General features: G+C 64.0%; 1 protein-coding gene and 1 long non-coding RNA gene across 4 annotated transcripts; one reads left to right on the top strand and one right to left on the bottom strand.

Moving 5' to 3' along the window:
* Positions 1-9,399: 9,399 nt before the first annotated feature.
* Positions 9,400-19,895, bottom strand: LOC141580198 (uncharacterized). 3 transcript variants are annotated; one of them, XR_012512293.1, is made up of 3 exons: positions 19,845-19,895; positions 14,851-15,410; positions 9,400-14,521 (listed from the first exon to the last, which is right to left on the bottom strand). It is a non-coding gene; the product is annotated as an uncharacterized LOC141580198 (long non-coding RNA). The 3 variants fall into 3 exon arrangements; XR_012512294.1 differs by lacking the exon at positions 19,845-19,895 and having other exon boundaries at positions 9,400-10,862; positions 14,365-14,521; positions 14,851-19,300; XR_012512292.1 differs by lacking the exon at positions 19,845-19,895 and having other exon boundaries at positions 14,851-14,999; positions 15,265-19,300.
* HES5 (hes family bHLH transcription factor 5) lies at positions 19,441-20,855 on the top strand. Its single transcript, XM_039473477.2, has 3 exons — positions 19,441-19,520; positions 19,602-19,767; positions 19,866-20,855. Exons 1-3 carry the CDS (start codon positions 19,467-19,469, stop codon positions 20,135-20,137), a joined length of 492 nt encoding a protein of 163 aa, XP_039329411.1. The 5' UTR covers positions 19,441-19,466; the 3' UTR covers positions 20,138-20,855.
* The last annotated feature ends 1,087 nt before the right edge of the window (positions 20,856-21,942 follow it).

The raw sequence follows: 21,942 nt of genomic DNA, 5'->3' as shown, positions 1-21,942 counted from the left end.
TGGGGGCCTCCAGGGACAGGTTCTGTTCAGCCCACATTTATGAGGCACTTGCTGTATGCCTGGCAGTATGGGGGCCCCCAGGGGCAGGTTCTGTTCAGCCCACATTTATGAAGCGTCTTCTGCATGCTGGGCAGTGGGCACAAGGTTGGCTACCCAGGCTGGCCCCTCCCACGGAGGAGAGACAGGCTCACAGTGGCGGTGGGCGGAAGCCAGAACCCCTAGTGTGAAGTAGGGGGCATAGGATGGGGGTGGCCCGGATCCCACGAACTGGAGCTGCACCGGGCACAGACGACAAGTGGCAGCGACTCACGTCTTCGGGCTGCTCAGGTCCTGCCCAGTGCTGCCCGTGCCATCTGCAGGGAAAAAACAGGGATTTCCGCCTCCCTGCGCTCCCTCCCCCACTCCTGCCCACGTGGCCAGGATGTGACTGTCATCCCGGGGACTTCCGCAGGGCCTGGTGCTTTCCCAGACAGGCGACTGCCCGTCTGGTCTCAGCCTCCCTCCCCTAAGCAACTTTCCAGGATCCTGCAGAAAGACCGTCCCAGGCCTGGGCCTTCCCTGGTCTGCGTAGGGCCGCGGCTGCGACCCCTGGTGGCAGGCCCGAGCGTGGGGAACCACTGTGCCAGAGGCGGGGTGGGGCGGGGGGACCCTCCACCTCTGAGCCAGCCCTGGGAGCTGAGACTTCCTGGTGGGAGACCGCAGACCCCTGTCCCTTCCTCTGAGCTGCAGGGGCTGCAGGTCCAGGCCTTTTGCCTGGGCAGGCGGGGAGCCACCAGGGGGCAGCAAAACCCAGGCCCTGCCCTCCCGGCCACGGGCGCCACGTCCCAGTACTTGGGCTCCCGGAGCTGTCACCCGCCTGCCTAACCTCGGGTGTGCGTCTGCGGCCACACCCACTCAGCCCTTTAAGAATACGCCCCGTCCTTCCTTCCCTCCCCCCGGAAAAACACTAAGGCCGCCCTCCAGGGTCTGGCTGTCAGTGAGGGACACTGGGCTGGGCCCAGGACACTGGAATAAATTACGGTACTTGGGAAATACACGAGAGGGTTGGATGAGGGACCAGGTGAGGCCGTGGGGGCGGGGCAGCCAGGGGTGGGGCAGATGGTGGTCCAGGGCCAGCCCTCTCTGCCACCGGCCCCGCCCGCCCTCACTCCTGTGTCCTTGTCATGGTCCCAGAGTGACTCTAAACTGGGGTCTTGCGGCTCTGACTCCTGGGCTGTCAGGAGGTGACTGGAGGACAGTCCCACTGGTGGCTGGCTCATGGGAGCACTGGGCACACTGGGGCTTCCCTAGATTGCCGTGGGCAGGAAGGAGCTGTGCGGGGCTCAGAGCAGCCCTGGGGAGCTTTCCAGCAGGGGCCAGGGGAGACAGCAGGGCCCCAGCCCAGGCAGCCCTTGGCATAGGACCCCTCGGGGTCCCTGGCTCCCTGTCTCTGCCCTGAGCAGGGGGCTCCAATCTCAGGGGCTGCAGTCGGCCAAGCCAGGGGCCAGAAACTCAGGCAGAAATTGCAGGGCCAGCGCCTTTATTCAAGCTCCGCAGAGAGGCAGCTCCAAGGCCCGCAGGCACACTTGGCAACCTCGCCAGGCTGACACACCGCACTCCCCCGCCCCAGGCGATGCCGCCGCAGCCCCTCACCCCCGGGCAATTAGCACAGGGCCGCGCCCTTCAGCAGCGAGCGTTCGACCACCCCACCGCCGCCTCAGCGTCACCGTGGAGTCCTTTCCCAGGCTGACCCGAGCTGGGGTCCAGCTGCGCGGCCCAGGCCCTCGCCACACACCTGCCCCCCGCACCCGGCGCCTCCCCCTCCCGCTGCCTCGCGCCGCCTTCCTAACAACGCCCTTCCGGCCACAGCCCCTCCTTCAAAATGTGGACACCCGTTGGGTCCACCGGAGGGGCCGCTGAGCCCTCGCCCCGCCCTGGCGCTGGGCACAGGAGGGAAACGAAAACCCCTCTGGTTCAGTGGGAGACGGGGGTTCTGGCAAAGTGGCCAGCAGGGCGTCCGGCGGGGCCCCTGTGGACGGGGTTGCTGGGCGCGCTGCTGCTGGGCGCGCTGCTCCTGGGCGGAGGCCGAGGTCCCTCCGCATGTGGCTCGTCATCAGCCTGGCCTGAGACTCCTTCAGTCCTAGGGGCAGGAGAGGCCCGGAAGGCTTCCCGGAGGCGGCGCGCCAGGCCTTCCCTGAGGTCCATCCGCGGCGCTCTCGGAGGCCCGGGCCGCGGGGCTGAGGGGCCGGGGAGGCCAGAGGCACGCGCGTCCCGCCCAGCGCAGGCCACAGACACCCCCGGCGCCGCCCCCGCCCCCGCCAGGCTCTCCGGGGGCGTCTCCCGCTCTGTGCGCAGCGGGGAGCTGGGCGGGCGCCGCACGAACTTCTCCGACAGCAGGGAGAGCGGAAAGGCGGCCAGCAGCGCCCACCAGCCCCAGCCCCAGCCGCCGCCCCCGCCGCGCGCTTCACTGCAGAGCCCCAGCCTCGCCAGGCGCGCGGGGCGGAGGGCGGCCGGGAGGCAGCGGCGGGGCCCGGGTGGTGGAGGCGCCTTTATGGGGCCAGTCGGTGTTGCGCGCTTTCCCACGCCCCGCAGCCAATGGGCGGCCAGGGCCCGACGACGCGTGGCCCCCGCCCCCCAGCTCCGGGCTGGGCCGCGATAGGGATGCGCCCCGCCCCCAGCAGGCGGGTGTCAGCAGGCGTGGCCGAGGGACACGTGGGGTCTGACCGGGAGGCGCCGCCCCGGAGTCCCTCCCTCACACCTGACCCTCCCTGCTCCCAGCTTTCTGGCCACCTGACCTGCCTTTCAGAGCCACGCTTGGTCCCAACTCGGGGCCTCCCCAACACCCCGCATCTGACCGTCTTCCCGCCTGGCCAGGAGCAGTGGCAGCCCAGGCCCCTGCCCAGGCCTGGCCGCCTCGGGGGTGATGACACAGACCTCAGGGGCAACTCCAGCTGTGGAAGCAACGGGGAGACAGGCCAGGGGAGGGGCTGGGCCGCAGCCGCTGCGCAGGGGGGCCGGGGCCACTGCTCCAGGAGGCCCACCCTCCTCGTGGACTTCCTGGTAATCCAGGCCAGCAGCCACCTCCTCCAGGAAGCCCCCTGACTCCTCCTCCCTCCCCTGGGCTGGCTTTCTTATTAAAAGGTGCTCTGGAGGTGCTCTGAGCAGCTCATTCCCGGGGGCAGCCCCCACCCCAGCTTCTCCAAACCTGGTATTTATTAACTAGCCACGCTTGAGGGTCTTCCCATCAGCCTTGGGGGGGGGGCAGTGCCGTCCCACACCTCAGATGAGGAGCCTGTGGTCAAGGGAGGCCTTGCCCAGCTCGCTGCCCCACAGGTCCCTCTCCTGCCCCCTGCACTGAGTGACTGGGTGGGCTGCTAGGCGGGCGAGAGCCCAGCAGGCCAGACTTGGAAGCAGGGGAGGTGCCAGCGGGGGGAGATTCAAAGCCAGGGCATGGGGGCGGGCACCAGGTGGTCTGACCGGGGAGGCAGGACACCAGGCACAGCAGCGGGTACCTGCAGGGTCCTCCTGAGCCCCCGTTTACCCAGGCATCCATGATACATGACGGGCCCAAGAAGGGTGCCAGTCTGGGGTCAAAGGAGAGGTGGCGGGAGCTGGCCCAGGTGGCTGCACAAGCCTGCCCCTAGGCCCCCAGCCTTGGAGACCTCCTGCCCCCGGGGCCAGCAGGGAGGCACCTCCCTGTCCCGAAAGTCCTGCTGGGGGTGGCCAGGTAGGCTGTGCTTGCGGCTCCACTCGCCCCGCCCGCCCGAGGCCATGAATGGCCGGGAGCCTTTTGTGGGTGAGCAGCTGGCTGCCGGCCCTTTCTGTGGGGCTGTGGGAAAGTCCTCAGGCCAGCCTCTCACAGCCTCTCAAAGCCCGGATTATCTCTGGGTCTGCAGGACACTCTCAAGGACGCCCCCAGCCTGGTTGGGGGCAGGGCCGCCTCCACAGAGGTCCTGTCTGCTGAGCTCTGGCCCCAGGAGTTGCTTGGCCAGGAAGGGTCCCCTGCGTGGCGAGACCCTCGGACAGCCAGCTCCATGCAGCCCTACCCCCACAGCCAGCTGCCTAGATTCAGAAATGCCGGGAGCGCGGGCCCACTCTTAGACAGAGGGTCCCCAGCCTCTGGCCCTCTGGGGGAGGGGGGCTCGGCAGAAGGGTTTGCTGGGGGCTGCTAGTCCCCCCATACACACCCCGGGCCACGTGGCTGCACCCACAGCTGGGCAGACCCAAGCCAGGTCCAGGGCTGACAGCAGACTTAGGGGTGCTCAGGGCCTCTCGGGAAGTGCTCACCTACTCAGCTCCTACTGCATACAGGCTGGGCAGAAGCTGCTCAGAGTCCTGGGGTGGGGGGGGCCAGGACCACAGCTGCCCCACCCCCACTGAGCAGGTGGGACCAGCTCTATGTGTAGCTGCCAGCGGCTAGCTGGCCTTTCCCTGACCCCCGGCCAGTTCCCAGGTAGCCTGGAATGTGGGCAGGGGGTACCCACCCAGGAAACCAAATGTAGAGGGGCGAGCAGAAGCAGAGCCCATCAGTGCCCGGAGCAGGGATCTGCCTGCCGAGGCCGCCACGCGTGGCTGGTGCTCAGCCTCTATCTCCACCCTCAGCGCAGGCCTTGGGTGGGACTGTTATCAGCGCCACTGCACAGATGAGCAAACAGCCTCAGAGCGCCCACCTACTGAAGGGCACTGTCCAGATTTGAACCCTGAGCCCACAGCCCTCCCCACTGGGCCGTATGCGCACAGCCTGCAGCAGGTATGGCGTAGAGAGGCAGGTACCCGCCTGGGTCCCCTCCTGGTGCCCAGTACCATGCCAGGGCCAGAGCGTGCAGGGGACAGCCAGGAGGCTGTGGGAACTGGAGGGCGCTGGGCCAGCCAGATGTGTGTGGCTTCCAGCTCGGTTGCTCAGGGAGCAGAGGCCGCTTCCCTGGCCTCAAAGGCAGCTTGTCGGGGGGGCCCTGCCGCCCGCTGGGACGACTGCTCCCCAGATGGCCTCTGAGGCCCGAGCTCAGCACACAAAGCCCAGGCAGCCCGTGGCGAATGAGTTTGTTGCTGCGCACGCGCCTTTTGTGCCAGATGAATGTCTGAGGGTGGGGGGGGGTGTGGGAACCCACCCGGAGTGGGCTCCAGACCAAATGCCCCTCCAGGCAGGGGAAGCAGGCGGGTGCCCGGGGCAGAACACAGCCTCGGTGCCAGCCCCGGCCCCTGCTGCAGGCAGCCACAGCCAGGCTTCTCCCCCCACCTCCCGCAGGAGACTCAGGCGAGGGAGGGCTGCGGGTGGCCGTGGCTCTGCTCCGAGGGTGGCTCCAGGGTAGGCAGGGCTGCCTGATGGGGACAGAGCCCAGTGGGTTGGAGGCTGCTGAGCGGGAGGCTGCGACACAGCCCTGGGGGCTCCAGGGGCTGGGTCGAGGGGAAGCAGGACCTTCTGGAACCTGCCCTGGGCACCCTCCCGAAGCCAGAGCTTCCTGTGGTTGAAACCAGGATGCATGTCAGTCCTGGGGCAGGGACAAGAGGCTGAAAGTCTCTGCCAGGCTTAGGGGGCAACCAGAGGAGGCGGTGCGGAATCCCAGAGCCCCTCCTGTTCCCCCACCGAGGGACCCGCAGAGCTCTTGGCCGTGTTCCCCGCACCCAGTGGCCACTTAATGTAAAAGGGCGGCCCCTGCTGTGCTGGGCTGGCAGCCTGACCTCCGCCTGAGCTGGCCAGTCCTCCCCTCCCTTCCCTCCATCTGTGACCGGGGTGCCACATCCACTGTGCTGCAGCGGGTCCCAGGAGACCCCCGTCCGTGGCTATGGGGTGCTCCAGGTGTGGGTCCTCCCTGCTGGTCACTGCTGATGGCCCCCATGCTGGGCTGGAAGCCCCTGCCTGAGACAGCTGGCCCCATCTGGCCCATGGTAATGGGAATGGCAGCGGGGATGGGAGCCCCACTCGGCACCACGCCCCAAACGGAATGCTGATAAAGGCTGGCATCCCTTGTAAGATTTGGCATAGGAGTCCCAGGGTGGGGGGACTATCAAGGGAGGGGCGGAAATCCAAGGCTCAGGGAGAAGTGATCACTGGGACCTGAGCCCCACATCTGTGATTTCCCTGGTCCCCCCACATGTGGTTGACAGAGGCTTATAGACGGAGGGTCCCCCACCCTGGCCAGATTGTGCTCAAAGAGCTAGGGCACAGATGAGGGGGGAGCTGGCAAGGGGGCAGTGCAACAAGGCCAGGGCCACAGGAAGGGCCAGACACCTGCAGGCCAGTGGGACAAGAGAATGGACTTCCAGACCCAGAGTCCCAGAGCTACCGGCCCCCACCCAGGGCTTCCTGGGTAACTGACAACCAGCAGGGTCCCCACACAGCCCCACCCCCGGTGTGGCTCAGACCCCAGCCCTTCACAGGGCCTAGTCTGCTTCAGGAGCAAACAGCCTGCCATCCCCCAAAGCCCTCAGCACTGCCGTCCCCCAAAGCTGCCGTCCCCCAAAGCTGCTGTCCCCCAAATCTGCCGTCCCCCAAAGCTGCCGTCCCCCAAAGCCCTCAGCACTGTCCCGGGGCTGCCCCCTCTGCACTCTGCCCCCACCAGAAGGTGTGTTGACCCCACCCTGTTTCTGTCTGGGGAGCCCCAAGAATCAGCCAGGCTACCCCCTCAATAATCAGTTGTAGGGAAAAGGCAGGAAGTCAGCCCAGGTCTCAGCCAGGCATGGGGGCTGCGGGTCTAGCCAGGAGGGGAGCTGGGGCGCTTTTCAGTACGAAGTGGGTCTTTCCCAGCGGTGGAAGAGCAGAACCTTGCGCTCTGTGGCGGGGACCCCAGGAAGTGCTTGTGGCCAGCGTGAGGGCCGCATGACCAAAGGAGGAGCCGACCCGGGTGGGTGAGGTGCCCCGCCCCCTCCGCCCCAGCCCAGGCTTCTCTCCAGCCTTGGCCGCTACCTGGCAGCCGGGCACTGGGCTTCCACGGGCCTCAGTTTGTCTCCCTGTCCAGCCTCAGAACAGTGTGGCCACTTGCTCAGTCCCCTCCTGAGGCTCCCATGCCAGCCCCAGAACCAAGAGGAGTGGGGCACTCCCGGCCGTGGCTGGCTCTGCGTGGCTCTGCCTGGACACTGGCCGTGGGAGGCTCTTCACTGGGGGGGGGGGGGGGCGGTGCTCATGAAGAGGGCCGAGCAGTAACTGCAGGCCACGTGGCCAGACGCCTGTCCTCCCACACCACGGGCGTCATGCCCGGAGGTGGCCCTGCTGGGTAGCAGCGGGTGTGGCGCTGGCTGTGTCTCTGTACGATGTTATTTATGGACACTGAAACTCAAATTTCATCTTTTTCACATGTTGTGAAATATCCTTCTCCAAGTATTTGTTTCAGCCGGTGCTGAGACTGGCTGGCACGGGGGCACACGCCTACAATCCCAGCTACTCGGGAGGCCAAGGCAGGAGGATTGCTTGAGCCCTGGAGTTCAAAACCAGCCTGGGCAACATGCGGAGACCGTGTCTCAAAAAAAAAAAAAAAAAGAGGAAAATGTAGAAAATATTCTTGGGTGGGGGCAGAGAGTGGAACAAAATCACTGAGAGGCCCAGACGCCTCTTCCAAAAGCTTTACACACAGCAACATCGGATCCTCCCAAAACGTCATGAGGGCACCCATTTAACAGATGAGGAAACTGAGGCACAGCCAAAGGAAACCCCGGGAGTCCTCCCTGCTCCCATCTCCCCAGCCTCCAAGAACCAGGGACTGGGGGACAGGGACGAGCCTCTGAGCAGCCCCTCAGCCCCTGACTCAGAGTTCTCCCGGTGCCCACCCTTCTCCGCCCCTCCCCAGCTTCCTGGTGCTCGGTTCGGCGCCCCTCCCTCCAGCAGGCTGTGGGTTCGCGCTGGCCGGCGGTTCCCACACTGCGCGGGCGGGCGGCGAGGGAAGCGTGCCTGGGCCCCCCCCTCGGGATTAGTGCCGGGGTCTGACTCTGAATGAATGAGGGCGGCGGCGGGGGGCGCGGGGGGGCAACTCCCAAAAGACCATCTGGCTCCGCGTTATAATAGAGCAATAAAGGGCTTGTCTGCCTTTCAGAGGTTGGGAACGAGCTGCTCTCTGACACCACGGGGTTTTTAACCAGCTTGGGACGGCGACCCGGCCCTGCCCCGGGCCATGCAGGGGGTGGGGGGAGATGGGCGGGGTGGGGCGAGGCCACGTGGGCTCCGGTCGGCCCCTAATCCCAGCGCCCGCCCGTGAGACCGCGGGCCGAGGGCTTTCCCACCACCCACCCCTGCACTCCAGGGGAGCCAACCCACAGGTGCCCCCATGGCCTCCACAGCAGCCTGGCTTTACAGGAGGGAAACTGAGACCCGGAAGGCTGGGCAGGGGGAGCCCGAGGTTGTGCCCATGCCCTCTGGGATGTGGACTCCAGTCCCTTGGAGAAGGTGGGGCCTGAACTGGTGCACAAAGCTGGGGTCTCAAGCCTGGCCTGGGACTTGGAGTGCTGTAGTCTGTTTGTTTGAGGGGGGTGCCCCCATGGGCCACAGGAGCCCCCTTGGCTTCAGGAACACCCACCCCATCCCCACAGACTCCAGGTGCCCTGAGAGCAGCTGGTGTGCCCTGCGCAGGGGTGTGAGCTCCTGTCTCGATGGCCTCTCGGGTGTCAGCCCCACCCAGCAGCCCTGGAGAACCCAGGCCCACCCTGGGGCACCAAAGTACTTCAGCTTGTGGGGGCCGGTACACCCTGACTCTCTAGCAAGGGCCTTTCCCCGAGGTTTTGGGGTCAGGGCTGTGGTGGGGAGCCCAGCCTCAGGTCCTTGGTGGAGGGATGGAGCCTCACCTTAGTCAGATGAGAGAGGGCCCTGGGGCCGGAGCACCCGGCAGGCTCTCACCACAGCCTGGAGGGGAAGCCTCCTCAGCCCCACTCTTTCCTAAGTAGGTGAGTCACTGGAATTCAAAGCTGAGCGGCCGGCGGGGAGAAGGGTCCATGCCCCTGAACCACAGAATCTGAGTCTGTGGGTTGGAGACCTGCAGCCTCTGCAGAGAACCAGACCCCAGCCAAGACGAGCCTTGGCAATGGGACCTCCACAGCCTGGCCCGGCCGCCCACAGGGCTCTCGCTCGAGGCCTTAGGCCCCCCTTCCCTGCTCAGACCTCCCAGTCCCGGGTCTGGGGCCAGGTTGGTGTGAGAGCAGGAGGTGGGTGAAGGGTCCTGCCCACGGACTCGGTGCCCCTGGCCAGATGCAGGGTGCTGGGACACCTGTTTGGGCCACAGGCCGTATTTCAGGTGAGGATTGGACAGCAGGTGGCCAGCCGTGCATAGAGGCTCTTTGTGGGCTGGGCAACCGGGCATGGAGGGGCAGATGCTACTGCAGTGCCCACCTCTTTCCCAGCCATCCTCAAGGTTGGTCTCACTTCCAGCAACCTGGAGCCAGGCCCCCCGAGACCAAGGTGGTAAGCCTTGACAGCGGAAAGCTCATTTTTATTTTTTTAATTTTTTATTTTTTGAGATGGAGTTTTGCTCTTGTTGCCCAGGCTGGAGTGCAGTGGCACCATCTCGACTCGCCGCAACCTCCGCCTCCTGGGTTCAAGTGATTCTCCTGCCTTAGCCTCCTGTGTAGCTGGGATTACAGGCACGCGCCACCACGCCCGGCTAATTTTTGTATTTTTAATAAAGACAGCTTTTCTCCGTGTTGGTCAGGCTGGTCTTGAACTCCCAACCTCAGGTGATCTGCCTGCCTCGGCCTCCCAAAGTGCTGGGACTACAGGCGTGAGCCACGGCACCCAGCCTGGAAAGTTCATTTTATAGACCCATAAATTGAGGCTCAGAGAGGAGTGGGGCGCATCCACCAGTCTCCAGGCGAGACAGACAAGGGCAGACCCCAGCCCTGGCCTGGACCTGCTGCTTTCACCAAGCCACTCAGTGCCTGCCCTGGGGCCTCTCAGAAGGAAACACGTTCCTGGGGGGCCCCTGTAGGGTCAAGCTGCTCCCAGACTCTGCAGCCCAGAGCTGCACCCCAGCACACCCCTGAAATGTTGCAGGAGCCTGCAGAAAGGTGGTCTGTGTCTCCACAGGCACAGAAAAAGGAGAGCTGAGAAACTGTGGTACCTGCTGCAGAGCCCCGCCTGCTGGCGGAGCTAGTCCACACAGCCGCTGATTTGGCTACTGTCTGGCTGTCAGCGGTGCCACCAGAGATGGCAGGCAAGGTCTGGAAGGCACCCAGTTCACAGAGGGGTATGTGGAGGCCCCACAGAGATGGTTTAAGCAGATGTCTGTGTTCCTGGCCTCAACAACCCAGAGCCTGGGGAGCTGCTGCAAAGTCCAAGCTGAGAGGCTGACCCCTGTGCGGGGCCGGGAGCACACCTGGGCAGGCCAGTCCCTTTACCTTGTGAAGGCTCAGTTTCCTCATCTGTACAATGGGCTTGATAATCATAATTTGTAGGGGGGAGATCCCGTAAGTGCCGTGGCAGGAGCAAAAGGCCTCAGCCTATTTCCGTATAAATAATGAAGAAGAAAGTAATTAGAAATATAACCGTAGTCGTTATTAGTTATTCACAGATAAGCTTAATTCCTTTACTAACTCCTCTCAGGTCAGAAGTGTGAGCCTGGGGTGACATCGTGAAATGAATGACCCTAAGGCGAGAGGCTCTAAGCCCCCTGTCCCGCCCGCGCCAGGGCTGCTGGAGGGCGCCTCGGCTGGGCGGCAGCGCCAGCGCTGGGAAAGCGCCGCTGTTTAGCCAGTTAGTGAAGGAGACGTCCAAGATGACGGAGACGGCTCCTTCCTGGGGAAGTTTGGAGGAAACTCCGCTTCTCCAAGCTCTTGCGGTAAGGCCTGACGGCTGTCAGGACACCCACACACATCGGGGGCTTCACTGTCTCCAGGTGACGCTGGGCTTCAGCAGTCATGTTCCATGTCCACTCTCATGTTCTGCTTCTGCACCTGGCTCCTGTTTTCTTAGAAAAGATAACCAGCAATCGTAATAATAATCTTCATGTTTTAGTTCTTTCTTGAGAAGTATGGGAAAGGTGCTGACGCATGAGGCTCCTTACCTCACTTCAGGTGCCAGAAATTCCTGAGCCCCTACCTGAGTGACAGGGGATGTACTTGACCCTGTCACTGCCACACCCTACCTACCCTGCCCCCAGATTTGCAACTCAAAAAAAGTGAGAGTGTCTCCGCTGGCCTCTGCGATCTGGGTAGCAGTGGACCCCTGGGCCCAAACTCTTTTCTCTATCTCTGTCTTGTGTCTTTTATTTCTACAATTTCTCATCTCTGCACCAGCCGGGAGCAGCTCACAGAACCTGCAGCGCTGGACCCTACAGTAATCCAAAGTCACAGAGGTGCTCTGCAGATGCGAAGCCCTTCTGCAGCTTGGCACACAGGGGATGCTCAGCAAATGGGCGTGCTTCACGCTCAGGGAAGGCTCCGCATGCTGGGGGGCTCAGCACACAGGAGGGGCTCCGCGCACAGGACACACACAGGCACGAAGACACACACACACACACACACACACACACTAGTACACACAGACATATGGGCAGACACACACAGGCACGAAGACACACACACACACTGGTACACACAGACATGGGCACACACACAGGCACGAAGACACACACACACTGGTACACACAGACATATGGGCACGCACACACAGGCACGAAGACACACACACACACACTGGTACACACAGACATATGGGCACACACACACAGGCGCAGACGCACTCACACGGGTGTATACCCAGGAGCCTCCTTCGTGGGTCCTGCTCGCCTGGCCTCTCTTACAAGCTGATCCCTGCTGTGCCCTTTGCCTCCTCACCCAGAACTCGCTAACGCCCTCCTCAGTCACCTCACCGTCCTCCGTGGAAGTCCCTCTTGGTCACGCACTTCCTCTTCAGGGATGCTTTCTCGCCCTCCCGAAACTGCAGTGACTTCCTCCGGGGGCCCCTGCAGGAGCCTAAGCATGTGGATGCACGTGTGTGTGTGTGCGCGTGTGTCGGTGTGCATGTGTGTGTCTGTGTGTCAGTGTGTGTCGGTCTGTGTGTCTGTGTGTGTCAGTGTGTCGGGGGTGTGTGTGTCGGTGTGTGTGTCGATGTGTCTGTGTCAGTGTGTGTCGGTGTCTGTGTGCGTGTCTATGTGTGTGTCGGTGTGTCGGGGGTGTGTGTGTATGTGTCGGTGTGTGTGTCGGTGTGTGTGTGTGTCGATGTGTGTGTCTGTGTGTGTGTCGGTGTCAGTGTGTCAGTGTGCGTGTCTGTGTGCATGTCGGTGGTGTGTCTGTGTGCGTGTCTATGTGTGTGTCGGTGTGTCTGTGTCCGTGTGTCATGTGTGTCTGTGTCTGTGTGCGTGTCTGTCCGTGTGTCGGTGTGCGTATGTCGGTGTGTGCGTGTGTATGCATGTGTCAGTGTGTGTCGGTGTGTGTGTGTCAGTGTCTGTGTCGGTGTGTGTGTTTCGTGTCGGTGTGCGTGTCGGTGTGCATGTCGGTGTGTGTGTCAGTGTGTGTGTCGGTGTGTGTCTGTGTGCGTGTCTGTGTGTGTCAGTTGTCTGTGTCTGTGTCACGCGTGTGTTGGTGTGCGTGTGTCTGTCTGTGCGTATGTCAGTGTGTGCGTATGCGTGTGTCAGTGTGCGTCAGGGTGTGTGTGTGTCGGTGTGTGTGTCGGTGTGGTATGTCGATGTGTGCGTGTGGGTGTGCATTTGTCAGTGTGCGTGTGTGTGCATGTGTCGGTATGCGTGTGTCTGTGCGTGTGTGCGTGTGTCGGTGTGTGTGTCGGTGGTGTGTTGGTGTGTGTTGGTGTGTGTGGGTGTGCGTGTGTCTGTGTGCGTGTGTCTGTGCGTGTGTGTGCATGTCGGTAGTGTCGGTGTGGTGTGTCAATGTGTGTGGGTGTGCATGTCAGTGTGCGTGTCTGTGTGCATGTGTTGGTGTGCGTGTGTGTCAGTGGTGTGTCGGTGTGCGTCGGGGTGTGTGTGGGTGTGTGTGGGTGTGCACATGAGGGTGTGCGTGTGTGTGCGTGTGTGTGCATGTCGGTGTGCATGTGTCAGTGTGCATGTGTCGGGGTGTGTGGGTGTGCGTGTGTCAGTGTGCATGTGTCGGGGTGTGTGGGTGTGCGTGTGTCAGTGTGCATGTGTCGGGGTGTGTGGGTGTGCGTGTGTCAGTGTGCATGTCTGTGTGCATGTGTCGGTGTGCGTGTGTCTGTATGCATGTGTCGGGGTGTGTGGGTGTGCGTGTCAGTGTGCATGTCGGTGTGCGTGTGTCTGTGTGCATGTGTCGGTGTGTGTGTCGGTGTGCGTGTGTGTCGGTGTGCGTGTGTCTGTGTGCATGTGTCGGTGTGTCGGTGTGCGTGTGTGTCGGTGTGCGTGTGTCAGTGTGCATGTCTGTGTGCATGTGTCGGTGTGTGTGTCGGTGTGCGTGTGTGTCGGTGTGCGTGTGTCTGTGTGCATGTGTCGGTGTGTCGGTGTGCGTGTGTGTCGGTGTGCGTGTGTCAGTGTGCATGTCTGTGTGCATGTGTCGGTGTGTGTGTCGGTGTGCGTGTGTGGTGTGTGGCGGAGCCCTTTCAAAACCTGCACAAGCCGTAAGTGCTCATTCAAGAAAACACGGACATGAAAAATCAACCAAATCTATGCCCCAAACTGTGCTGCTCTGCTGGGGGGGGTGTTGCTGCCAATTCTGCCAGCAGAGCCCAGCTGCTGTGCCTGGCTTCGCTGCAGCTCCATGCTGGACCAGTCCCCCACAGGTAAGCGTGTCCCCAGCCCCCTCGGAGGAGCCAAGCCTCAGTCCCATTCAGCACATGTGCCCAGGCATCTGCTGACCAAAGGAAGCGAAGCCGCCCACCGAGGGTGCTGGCTGTGGGGAGGGGCTGGGACCAGCCCCATTTCTGGACCCAGGTCTTTGGTTCAGTTCTTCATTAAGGAGGGGAGGGGTGCAAGGAACCGAGGCCACAGGGAGGCCACCACCGGCCTAGGAGAGGGGCCAGGGCGTGGAGAGAGCTGAGGATTCACTCTTGGCCTCACAGTGGTGCCGCCACCCCCATGGAGCACCCCCAAAGACGAGAGAGAGCCCAGAGGAGCCAAGCAGCCAGCGGCTCCCACGCTCGGAACTCCCGGTGGCCTTCCCCGGCAACAAAGGGCAGCCTCCCTTCGTCCGCGGGTCCGTGCAGGCCACCAGCCATCTGGAGCTCCAGCTCCCAGCACTGATCGGATCGATGTCTGGCTCTCCCAGAGCCAGAGGGTGGAGGGCTGCAGGCAGCCAGGGGAGGCCACACCATCCCTCACCAACGCCCTCCCAGCCCCGGGCCCCCTCCGCCAGCTCCGCACACCCCTCACCTTCCTCCACTCCCCCCACCAGCTCCTCAGGAAGAAGAGTGCACACGACACCACAGGTGCCCATCTCAGGGCAGACCCTCACCAGCTGTGTGGTGTGGGCACCTCTCAGGGTAACGAGGAAATGAACAGTGCCCACCTCCAGGCTCCATAGTCAAGTCGAAACTGGCAAGTACGCATGACGTACGTGGCAAATACTGAGCGCTGACTCCTCTGTTAGCTGACCCAGAGTACATGATCCGACCTTGAGCACCTCGCTTAACAAACTCTGTGAGCCTCGGCCCCCAGCACCCCAGCTGGAAAGTGAGCACAGGGATGCGTCCTTTGCAGGGTGGGTGCAGGAAGCCCGGTTTCCATGTTCCACCTGGTGCTTCCCAGGTGCCCAGAGCCTGGGGACTTTTCCTCCCTCCCCCACTGCAGCTCCCACCTGGAGCCCCAAAGAGAGAGCTCAACCCCCTCCCCACCCCCAAGAGAGATCTCAAGCCCTCTCCGCCCCCAGCCCAACTGAGCAGCCACAAGGCGCCCGCTCCTCTCCAGGCAGACGCTCGCCCTCCCATGGACAGGTGTCCTCCCTGACTGCGGGTCAGACTCGGGGTCACACCTGGCCGGCTGCATCTGTTCACACCTGGGGAAACAGGTCGGTGGCTCCTTGCAGCAGGTAGACTGGCTGCTGACAGTGGGCGGGGCGATGGCCGAGCCCCACATGCGGATATGCCCAGGGCAATACAGGTCACCGTGCGGGCAGGGTCCTGGACATAGAGGAGGCTGCTGTCTCTGAAATCCAGAACGGGACCACCTCCCTGAACTCACTTCCCAGGCAGCAGGGTGTTCTGCAAGCTTCAAGCAGTTTCCACCCAGAGCCCCCAGCAAGGGCTTCCGGGGCGGGAAGGGGAAAAGCTGGGAGCTGTGGTTACCCCTGACCCTCCTTCCCCAGAGGTCGGCCTGGCTCTGGACCCCCACCAGCCTGCCTGCTCTCCACACCCCAAGCTGGAAACCCGTGGGGACAGGAACGCCAGGTGGGGAGTGCACGGTGCCGCACCTCATTTCTCCACTGGCGGCAGGGTGTGGCCATAAGGAGGCGGGGCCTGGGGGGCACTGGGGGCTACGCTGCCGGGATGGGGAGGCGCAGCAGGAGGGAGTTCGCGGTTCTGATCTGGAAAAAGTCCTTCTTTTTGTTTTCTCCAACTGTGGCAGAATATAGATAACATAAAACAGTGATCTCCGCCGCTGCCCAGCGTACGGCTTTGTGGCATGAATATCATTCGAGATGTGCCACCGTCACCGCTGTCCACCTCCAGAAAATGTCCCTCTCCCAAGCCAAGACTCTGTCCCTGGGAAACACTCGCTGCCTATTTCCCCCACCCCCACCCCACCTTCCGTCTCTGTGGATCTGACGCCGCTAAGGCCCCCTGTGCCGGAGTCACACAGGTGCGCCCTTTTGTGATGGCTTTCGTCATTGAGCTCCGAGTCCTCACGGTGCAGGCCTGCTGTGGCCAGAGTCAGAACCGCCTTCTCTTCCCTTCTGAGGCTGAACAACGGTCCACAGCGTGGATGGGCCACATGTGTTTGTTCACAGACACTGGGGCAGCGTCCAGCTCATGGATTCGGGGCCACGCCGCTCTGAAGAAGGAACCCGCGTGTCTCCCCGAGGCCCCGCTTTCCGGCCTGTCATGCGTGGACCCAGAAGTGGAGCTGCTGCGTCCTGCGGTCATTCTGTGCTTAGTTTTTTGAAGGACTGCCAGGCTGTTTCCCAGCCTCTGCCCCAGTGGACTTCCCAGCATCACGGCCTCCTTTGGAGCTGGGAGCAGAAGCCCCTGGATCTTCCCACCGCCACCCTCGGCCCCAGCGGGCCGCTCCCCTCCGAGGAGCTCTTCACTTTGCCGGCAGCCCTGGAGGGGAGTGGTGCGGGGCGAGCGAATGGGTTTGGAAACGGGGCACAGTTCTAGGCGCTGCATTCTAGCCCCCAGCAAAGCGCCTGCCTCAGCAGCTGCCATGCCAGGGAGGGGAACCGGGAGTCGGTGCTCTGGGGGGACAGAGGTTCAGCCTGGGGAGAAGGACATCTTCCGGAGATGGGCGGTGGTGATGGCTGCAAAGTGCCCTGCCTCAGTGGCTGTGTGTGCCGAGGGGAGGAGCATTATCAGCCCTGGATGTGCCATCCCCACCGCAACCATCAAGCCCCTCAGGCTTACTGAGCTCTCCACGGTGGGGGGCTCAGAGAAGTCCACACAAGACAAACTCCCTCCCTCCTCAAAGCCCCACCAGGGAAGAATTCCCCCATCCCACACCGAGCTGCTGGGGCCGCCAGGACGGAGGAGCCCAGCCCCCCACCCGTCCGCTGCGCTTGGCGCTTCTGCGTGGCGCAGCCCGCCAGCCTGGAGCAGCCTCCCCCCTCCCTCCTCCAGCCTCCTCCGCAGCCCACCGTGGATGGTGTGAGCCGGGAGCCCAGCGAGTTTCCCACACTTTGGCCCCATTCACAGTGTTAAACGGCCCACAAAGGCCAGGCGTGTGCCTCGGAGGCCGCCAGAGCTGCCATCTGGCCCGAACTCAGGGAGGGAACCAGCCTTTCATCCGGCCGGGATTCAACACCATTGATTTCATATTTCCCACAACTGAAAATTGGATCAAAGCTGCTCCAGTCCAGGGGGAGGGAGGAGGAGGCAGGAGGCGGCAGCCCCCCCACGGCCCACCCACCACCCTCACCTCCGGCAGGCCACCGTCCCGGCCCACTGCGGGTGGGCAGGCCGTGGGGGTGGGGGTGGGGGTCGGACCACATCTCCTGGCGGCACGTGTCTCCTGTGGGCCAAGGAGCTGGCTTAGGGGAAGGGACCAGGCCAGGACACAAGCCCCAGCTACCTGCCCCTCCAAAGCCTGCGGGAGCAGGGCCTGACCAGGATGCCACCCCTACACCTGGGTGTAGGCCCGGGTCCCACTGCCAGCAGCCAGGCAGTCAGGGCACACGTGGCTCAGGTTCCATTTCCTGCCGGCAGAGGGGGTGGCCAGGGCCTGTGTGGCTGGGGCCACCTGCCTGCGCTCCTGAATCCTCTGGCCCCTAGCTGAGCACCTCCTCAGTGTTGGCCCTGGGCCAGCAGGGTGCAGGTCATGATCACACCCACGACTGTGTTCTCCTGCCCTCCCTACCCCCAGTCCAACCCCAGGGAGCCCATTGCCAGGCAAGGGACACGCCACAATGTGACTGCTGCCACATGAACCCCACTTCAGCTGTGAAATGGTTCCGCTGAACACCACCAGCTCCCCCGTGTAGCTCGGCGGTCTGTGGCCCATGGGCAGTGCCAGCTGCTATCAGTGCCCAGGGGTGTGGGAGCCACGGCGTGAGCATGTAGCCTGGACACGCCCCCCCCCCCCCACGGCTTTGCACTCTTGCATCCATCAAGGGCCAGAGTGTCATGGTGGGACCCACCTGCTCAGAGAGGAGCCCCCACTTCAGGGTGTGGCAGTCCCGGCCCCCAGTGTTGCCGCCTCCCTCTGCCAGCCTGGGGCATGAGTCCCCTTCAAGGGAGGTGTTGTGGGAATCCAGCAGGGGCATGTATCAGAGGGTGAATAGGGACGCCCCTCCTGCCACCTCCAAAGTCACCTGACATTTCCTCCTGGGAGCCTCCCAGCCTAACCCTTCACAGTGGCGTCCCGCTGGCCTGCGGGAGGGCCACTCTGCCCTGGCTTGAGGTCCTGCACCTCCCTGCTGACCCAGCACTGTCCTGGCTGCCCCCTGGACGGTCCATCCTTGTGCTGAGGGCCTCCTGGAGCTAGGCCCACCAAGCGGGTCACACAGAGTCGGGGGTCACTGCCAAGAGCCTCAGGGCCAGGCTCCTCATTGGACCCTGCCAGCTGGCTAGGGAACCCTACTCCTGCATACAGACTCTGCCTAACCAGCCCTGATGCCAGCCCCAGCTCCGGGGACTGAGGCCCTTCCGCTAGGAGTTGGCAGGGTCCCAACCTGTCCCTAGGAGCCAGCCCAGGCCCTGAATCTTCTGGTCTCTGCTGCAGAGCATCAGAGGAACTGTGACCACGGGCTGGGGGTTGGGTGGTTCCCGAGGGACCCTCTCCTAAGGACCCGGGGTGGGATTCATTGCCCCACAGCGGCTGCTGGCACACAGCTCAGTTGGCCAGGTACCAGGGTTATTAGCTCATCCCATGGAGGGGGCAGGGGATGTAGGGCTGGCACGGCCTCTGATCCTCAAGTCTGCCACCTGGCACCCACTCCCTACCCACTGGCAAAATGCCAGCGGAAAGCGAGGCCTACAAGTGCCCGGCTGCGAACGAGGTGCAGTGTGGCATGCACAAACACGGGCCGCACCAGGTGTGGGCTCCCGAGCTGCTGGGACACTATGGTCAGATCCCTGGCCAGATTGGGGTAGGGAGAGGCCCGTGAGGGACACCTGCCAGCTCTTGGAGCAGCCCCAGTGCTCCCAGGAGGACAGGGTGCAGGAAACGGAAAGAGCTGCCTGTGCCGGGCTCCACGTGGAGCACGGACTCCAGCTTCCTGGAGCTTCCGGGAGCCCAGCCAGGAAGGCGAAAGGCCCATTTTCTAGCTCTGGAGAAGTCATGAGTCCCAGGTGACAGTCCGGGGACTTGTAACAGAGGACAGTAGGATTGATCCTAATAGCGTGGCCCCTTCCGCCCCCCTCCCCTGGAGGGGACAGCAGGTCCCCCGTCAAGGGGGTGCCCATCCCCCAGGAAGCCGCGGACTTGTTCATTCCACAGCTTTTCCCTTAATCTGTGCCTCTGGCCTCCGCCAGCCAGCAGTGGGAAGCCGCTGCGGAGAGGGAGGGGGGAGCGGAGGGAAGGGCAGGGGAGGGGGCGCTCCTTCCTGCCCCCTCCCCGATTGGCGGCCTGGGAAAAGGCAGCATATTGAGGCGCGGGGCTCCCGGCATCAGGCCCCGGGATGCTAATGAGGGCGAGCGCGTTCCCACAGCCGGGACATTGTGCGGCGCGGCCCACCTGCTCCTTGGGGAGCGCCCATTGTGCCCGCGCCAATTCACAGGCAATTTAGCGTGCGCTAATGGGCCGGCGCCTTTGTGCGGCCCGCGCGGCCATTGGCCGCGGAGTGTGGGAACGGCCGCGGCGCCCGGACCCCAGGCGCCAGGCCGCCGCCCGCGCCTATATAAGGGGAGCCGGCGCGCCGGGCCAGTGTCCGCGCCAGCCCGGGACGCGCTTGGCCCTGCCCGCTCCCGCTCGCCCTGCCCGGCCTTCCCGCCTCGCCTCCTCGCCTCCTCCGCGCCTGGCATGGCCCCCAGCACCGTGGCCGTGGAGCTGCTCAGCCCCAAAGAGAAAAACCGAGTAAGTGCCAGCCTCGCCCGGCGCGCGGTTCCCGGGGGTTTCCCAGCGCCGCGCCCCGCCTGACGCCGCCTCCTCCCGCAGCTGCGGAAGCCGGTGGTGGAGAAGATGCGCCGCGACCGCATCAACAGCAGCATCGAGCAGCTGAAGCTGCTGCTGGAGCAGGAGTTCGCGCGGCACCAGCCCAACTCCAAGCTGGAGAAGGCCGACATCCTGGAGATGGCCGTCAGCTACCTGAAGCACAGCAAAGGTGAGCGCGCCCGGCTCCCCCGCGCCCCGCCGTACCCCGGCGCCCCGAGTTCCCCCCGCGCCCCGCCGCCCGCTCACCGCCACCGCGTCTCCCCGCAGCCTTCGTCGCCGCCGCCGGCCCCAAGAGCCTGCACCAGGACTACAGCGAAGGCTACTCGTGGTGCCTGCAGGAGGCCGTGCAGTTCCTGACGCTGCACGCCGCCAGCGACACGCAGATGAAGCTGCTGTACCACTTCCAGCGGCCCCCGGCCGCGCCCGCCGCGCCCGCCAAGGAGCCCAAGGCGGCCGGCGCCGCGCCCCCGCCCTCCGCCAAGGCCACCGCCGCCGCCGCCGCGCGCCAGCCCGCCTGCGGCCTCTGGCGGCCCTGGTGACCCGGCGGGATCTCGGGCGCGCGGCCCGAGGACCAGAGGGCAAGTCGGCTCCCCTCGCCCGTAGGGAAGCGCCTTCCCGCCGCCGTCCGCCCCGGGCTCGCACGCTCCCTTCTCCGGAAGGCTCCGGCCCCAGGCTGGCCGGCCCGCAGCAGTCCTATTCTCAGAGAATGTGTGTGCAGAGTCCCTGCCGCTTAGGACAGTCAGGGCCCAGCTTCTGCCAAGTGTCTGACCCCATGGGGTTGTTCTGTGTTTGCATTTAAGCAAGTGACTTCTGCGAAGTCCCCGGCCGCCCGGGGTTCTATGATATTTGTAGCGCTGGGGCTGGCACGCCGGTGCCCCCAGCCGTAGAGGACTTTCTTCAGGGCCCGTTGCTGCTGGGCGGACCCCTGGCAGGCGGGCTGTGCCGAGGGCACATTTGCCTTTTGTGAAGGCCGAACTCAAGCTGTATCCTCATAGGAAACAGTGATCAGCCTGGACAGGCGCGGAGGACCCTGTGGGCCGTGGCCAAAAGGTTCCGAATGTGCCTGGCGGTCTGGCTGGGGCTCACAGTGGACTGTCTGGGGAGGGTGGGTGCCTCCACTATGATCCTTAAAGGATTCCTCTGTGTGGGTGGGTGCACGTGGGCACGACTTTGTACTCAGAAATTGAACTCTTGGTCGCTTGGAAGCCACAGGACTGCTCTGAGGCCGCTAATAAAATCCGACTGTTCAGCCCCCTGGGTCTGTCTGCTGCTGTGCCTCGCGCCTGTCCTTGGCAGCCACGGGCCGGGTCTGCAGGGGTGAACCGGAATGGGCAGGGCCAGGCGGGAGGGACCCCTGCCAGCGGCCCCTGGATCCAAGAAGAAGGGTGGGGTCCTGGCTGAGGAAGAAGGGAGGGAGGGACGGTCGGAGGGAAAGAAGGTGAGGAGCAGGACGGCGGGGGGAGGGGCAGGGGCAGGGGCAGGGGCAGGGGGGCTGGAGGAGCAGACGTGGTCCCAGCCCTCGGTGCCCCCCAGGCCTTTCACTAGCTCCTGGAAGGTGGGGGTGGGGCAAGATGACAGCCGCAGGACCTTAGGCTCTGTCCACTAAGAGGGGACCCAGGGCCACAGCCCACAGTAGACCTCACTACACCCAAAGGGGGCTCAGCCAGGCCAAACAGGACGAAACATTCGCCCCTGGTCCCTGCCGCACTCCCACAGCCTGCGGCACCAGTTCTGGAATGGATTCCGACAGGCTGGCCGCTGTGCCAGGGTGGCCTGGTCGCTGTGCCAGGCCGTCCTTTGCCTCAGAAAGGGCATGTATTTTTAGGCCGGCCACAGGGTGTTGGTTAAGTCTGCAACAAATGAGGCCCACAACTCCCAGGGACCAGCTCCCAAGGGGCAAAATCCATCAGGCAAGGATTGGGCCGGAGTGGGACGCACTCCCACCTGCGCTGAATGGCAGCCCAGGCACAGGTCAGCTCTGCCTGCTCCTTCCTGCTCAGCCCCTCTCACCCTGCCCAGCCTTCAGCCCCTTTCTGGCTACTTGGCAGGCAATGTCTAGACAGGGTCCCCGCCCCCCTCTCCTCAGCAGCCCAGTGCCTGTCAGTGGCCTCTTGAGGTCCCTACCAAGCCCCTGGGTATGGCGGGCAGAGCACAGGGAGGGTCCCCATTCACCAGCATGTTTACCGCATGCTCAGTGGGCACACAGGTGGGTGCCCCTGGTAGAGGGCACCTCCTGCCAGCCTGGCCCATGGCACACCATGCTGCCAGGGGCCTGAGCCGCCAGAGGTCTGAGCTGCTTGGGGTGTGCTCAGCTCCTCACCCAAGCCTCCCTGGGGCAGGCTCC

Source organism: Saimiri boliviensis, chromosome 11 (genome assembly GCF_048565385.1).
Source record: "Saimiri boliviensis isolate mSaiBol1 chromosome 11, mSaiBol1.pri, whole genome shotgun sequence".
NCBI lineage: Eukaryota > Metazoa > Chordata > Mammalia > Primates > Cebidae > Saimiri > Saimiri boliviensis.
This window is presented reverse-complemented; position numbering and strand designations above follow the sequence as displayed.

Coding starts and splice junctions, on each gene's coding strand:
- HES5 (XM_039473477.2), top strand. CDS start 19,467: ATGGCCCCCAGCACCGTGGCCGTGGAGCTGCTCAGCCCCAAAGAGAAA. Junction 19,521..19,601: donor GCCCCAAAGAGAAAAACCGA/GTAAGTGCCAGC, acceptor CTCCTCCCGCAG/CTGCGGAAGCCGGTGGTGGA. Junction 19,768..19,865: donor CTACCTGAAGCACAGCAAAG/GTGAGCGCGCCC, acceptor GTCTCCCCGCAG/CCTTCGTCGCCGCCGCCGGC.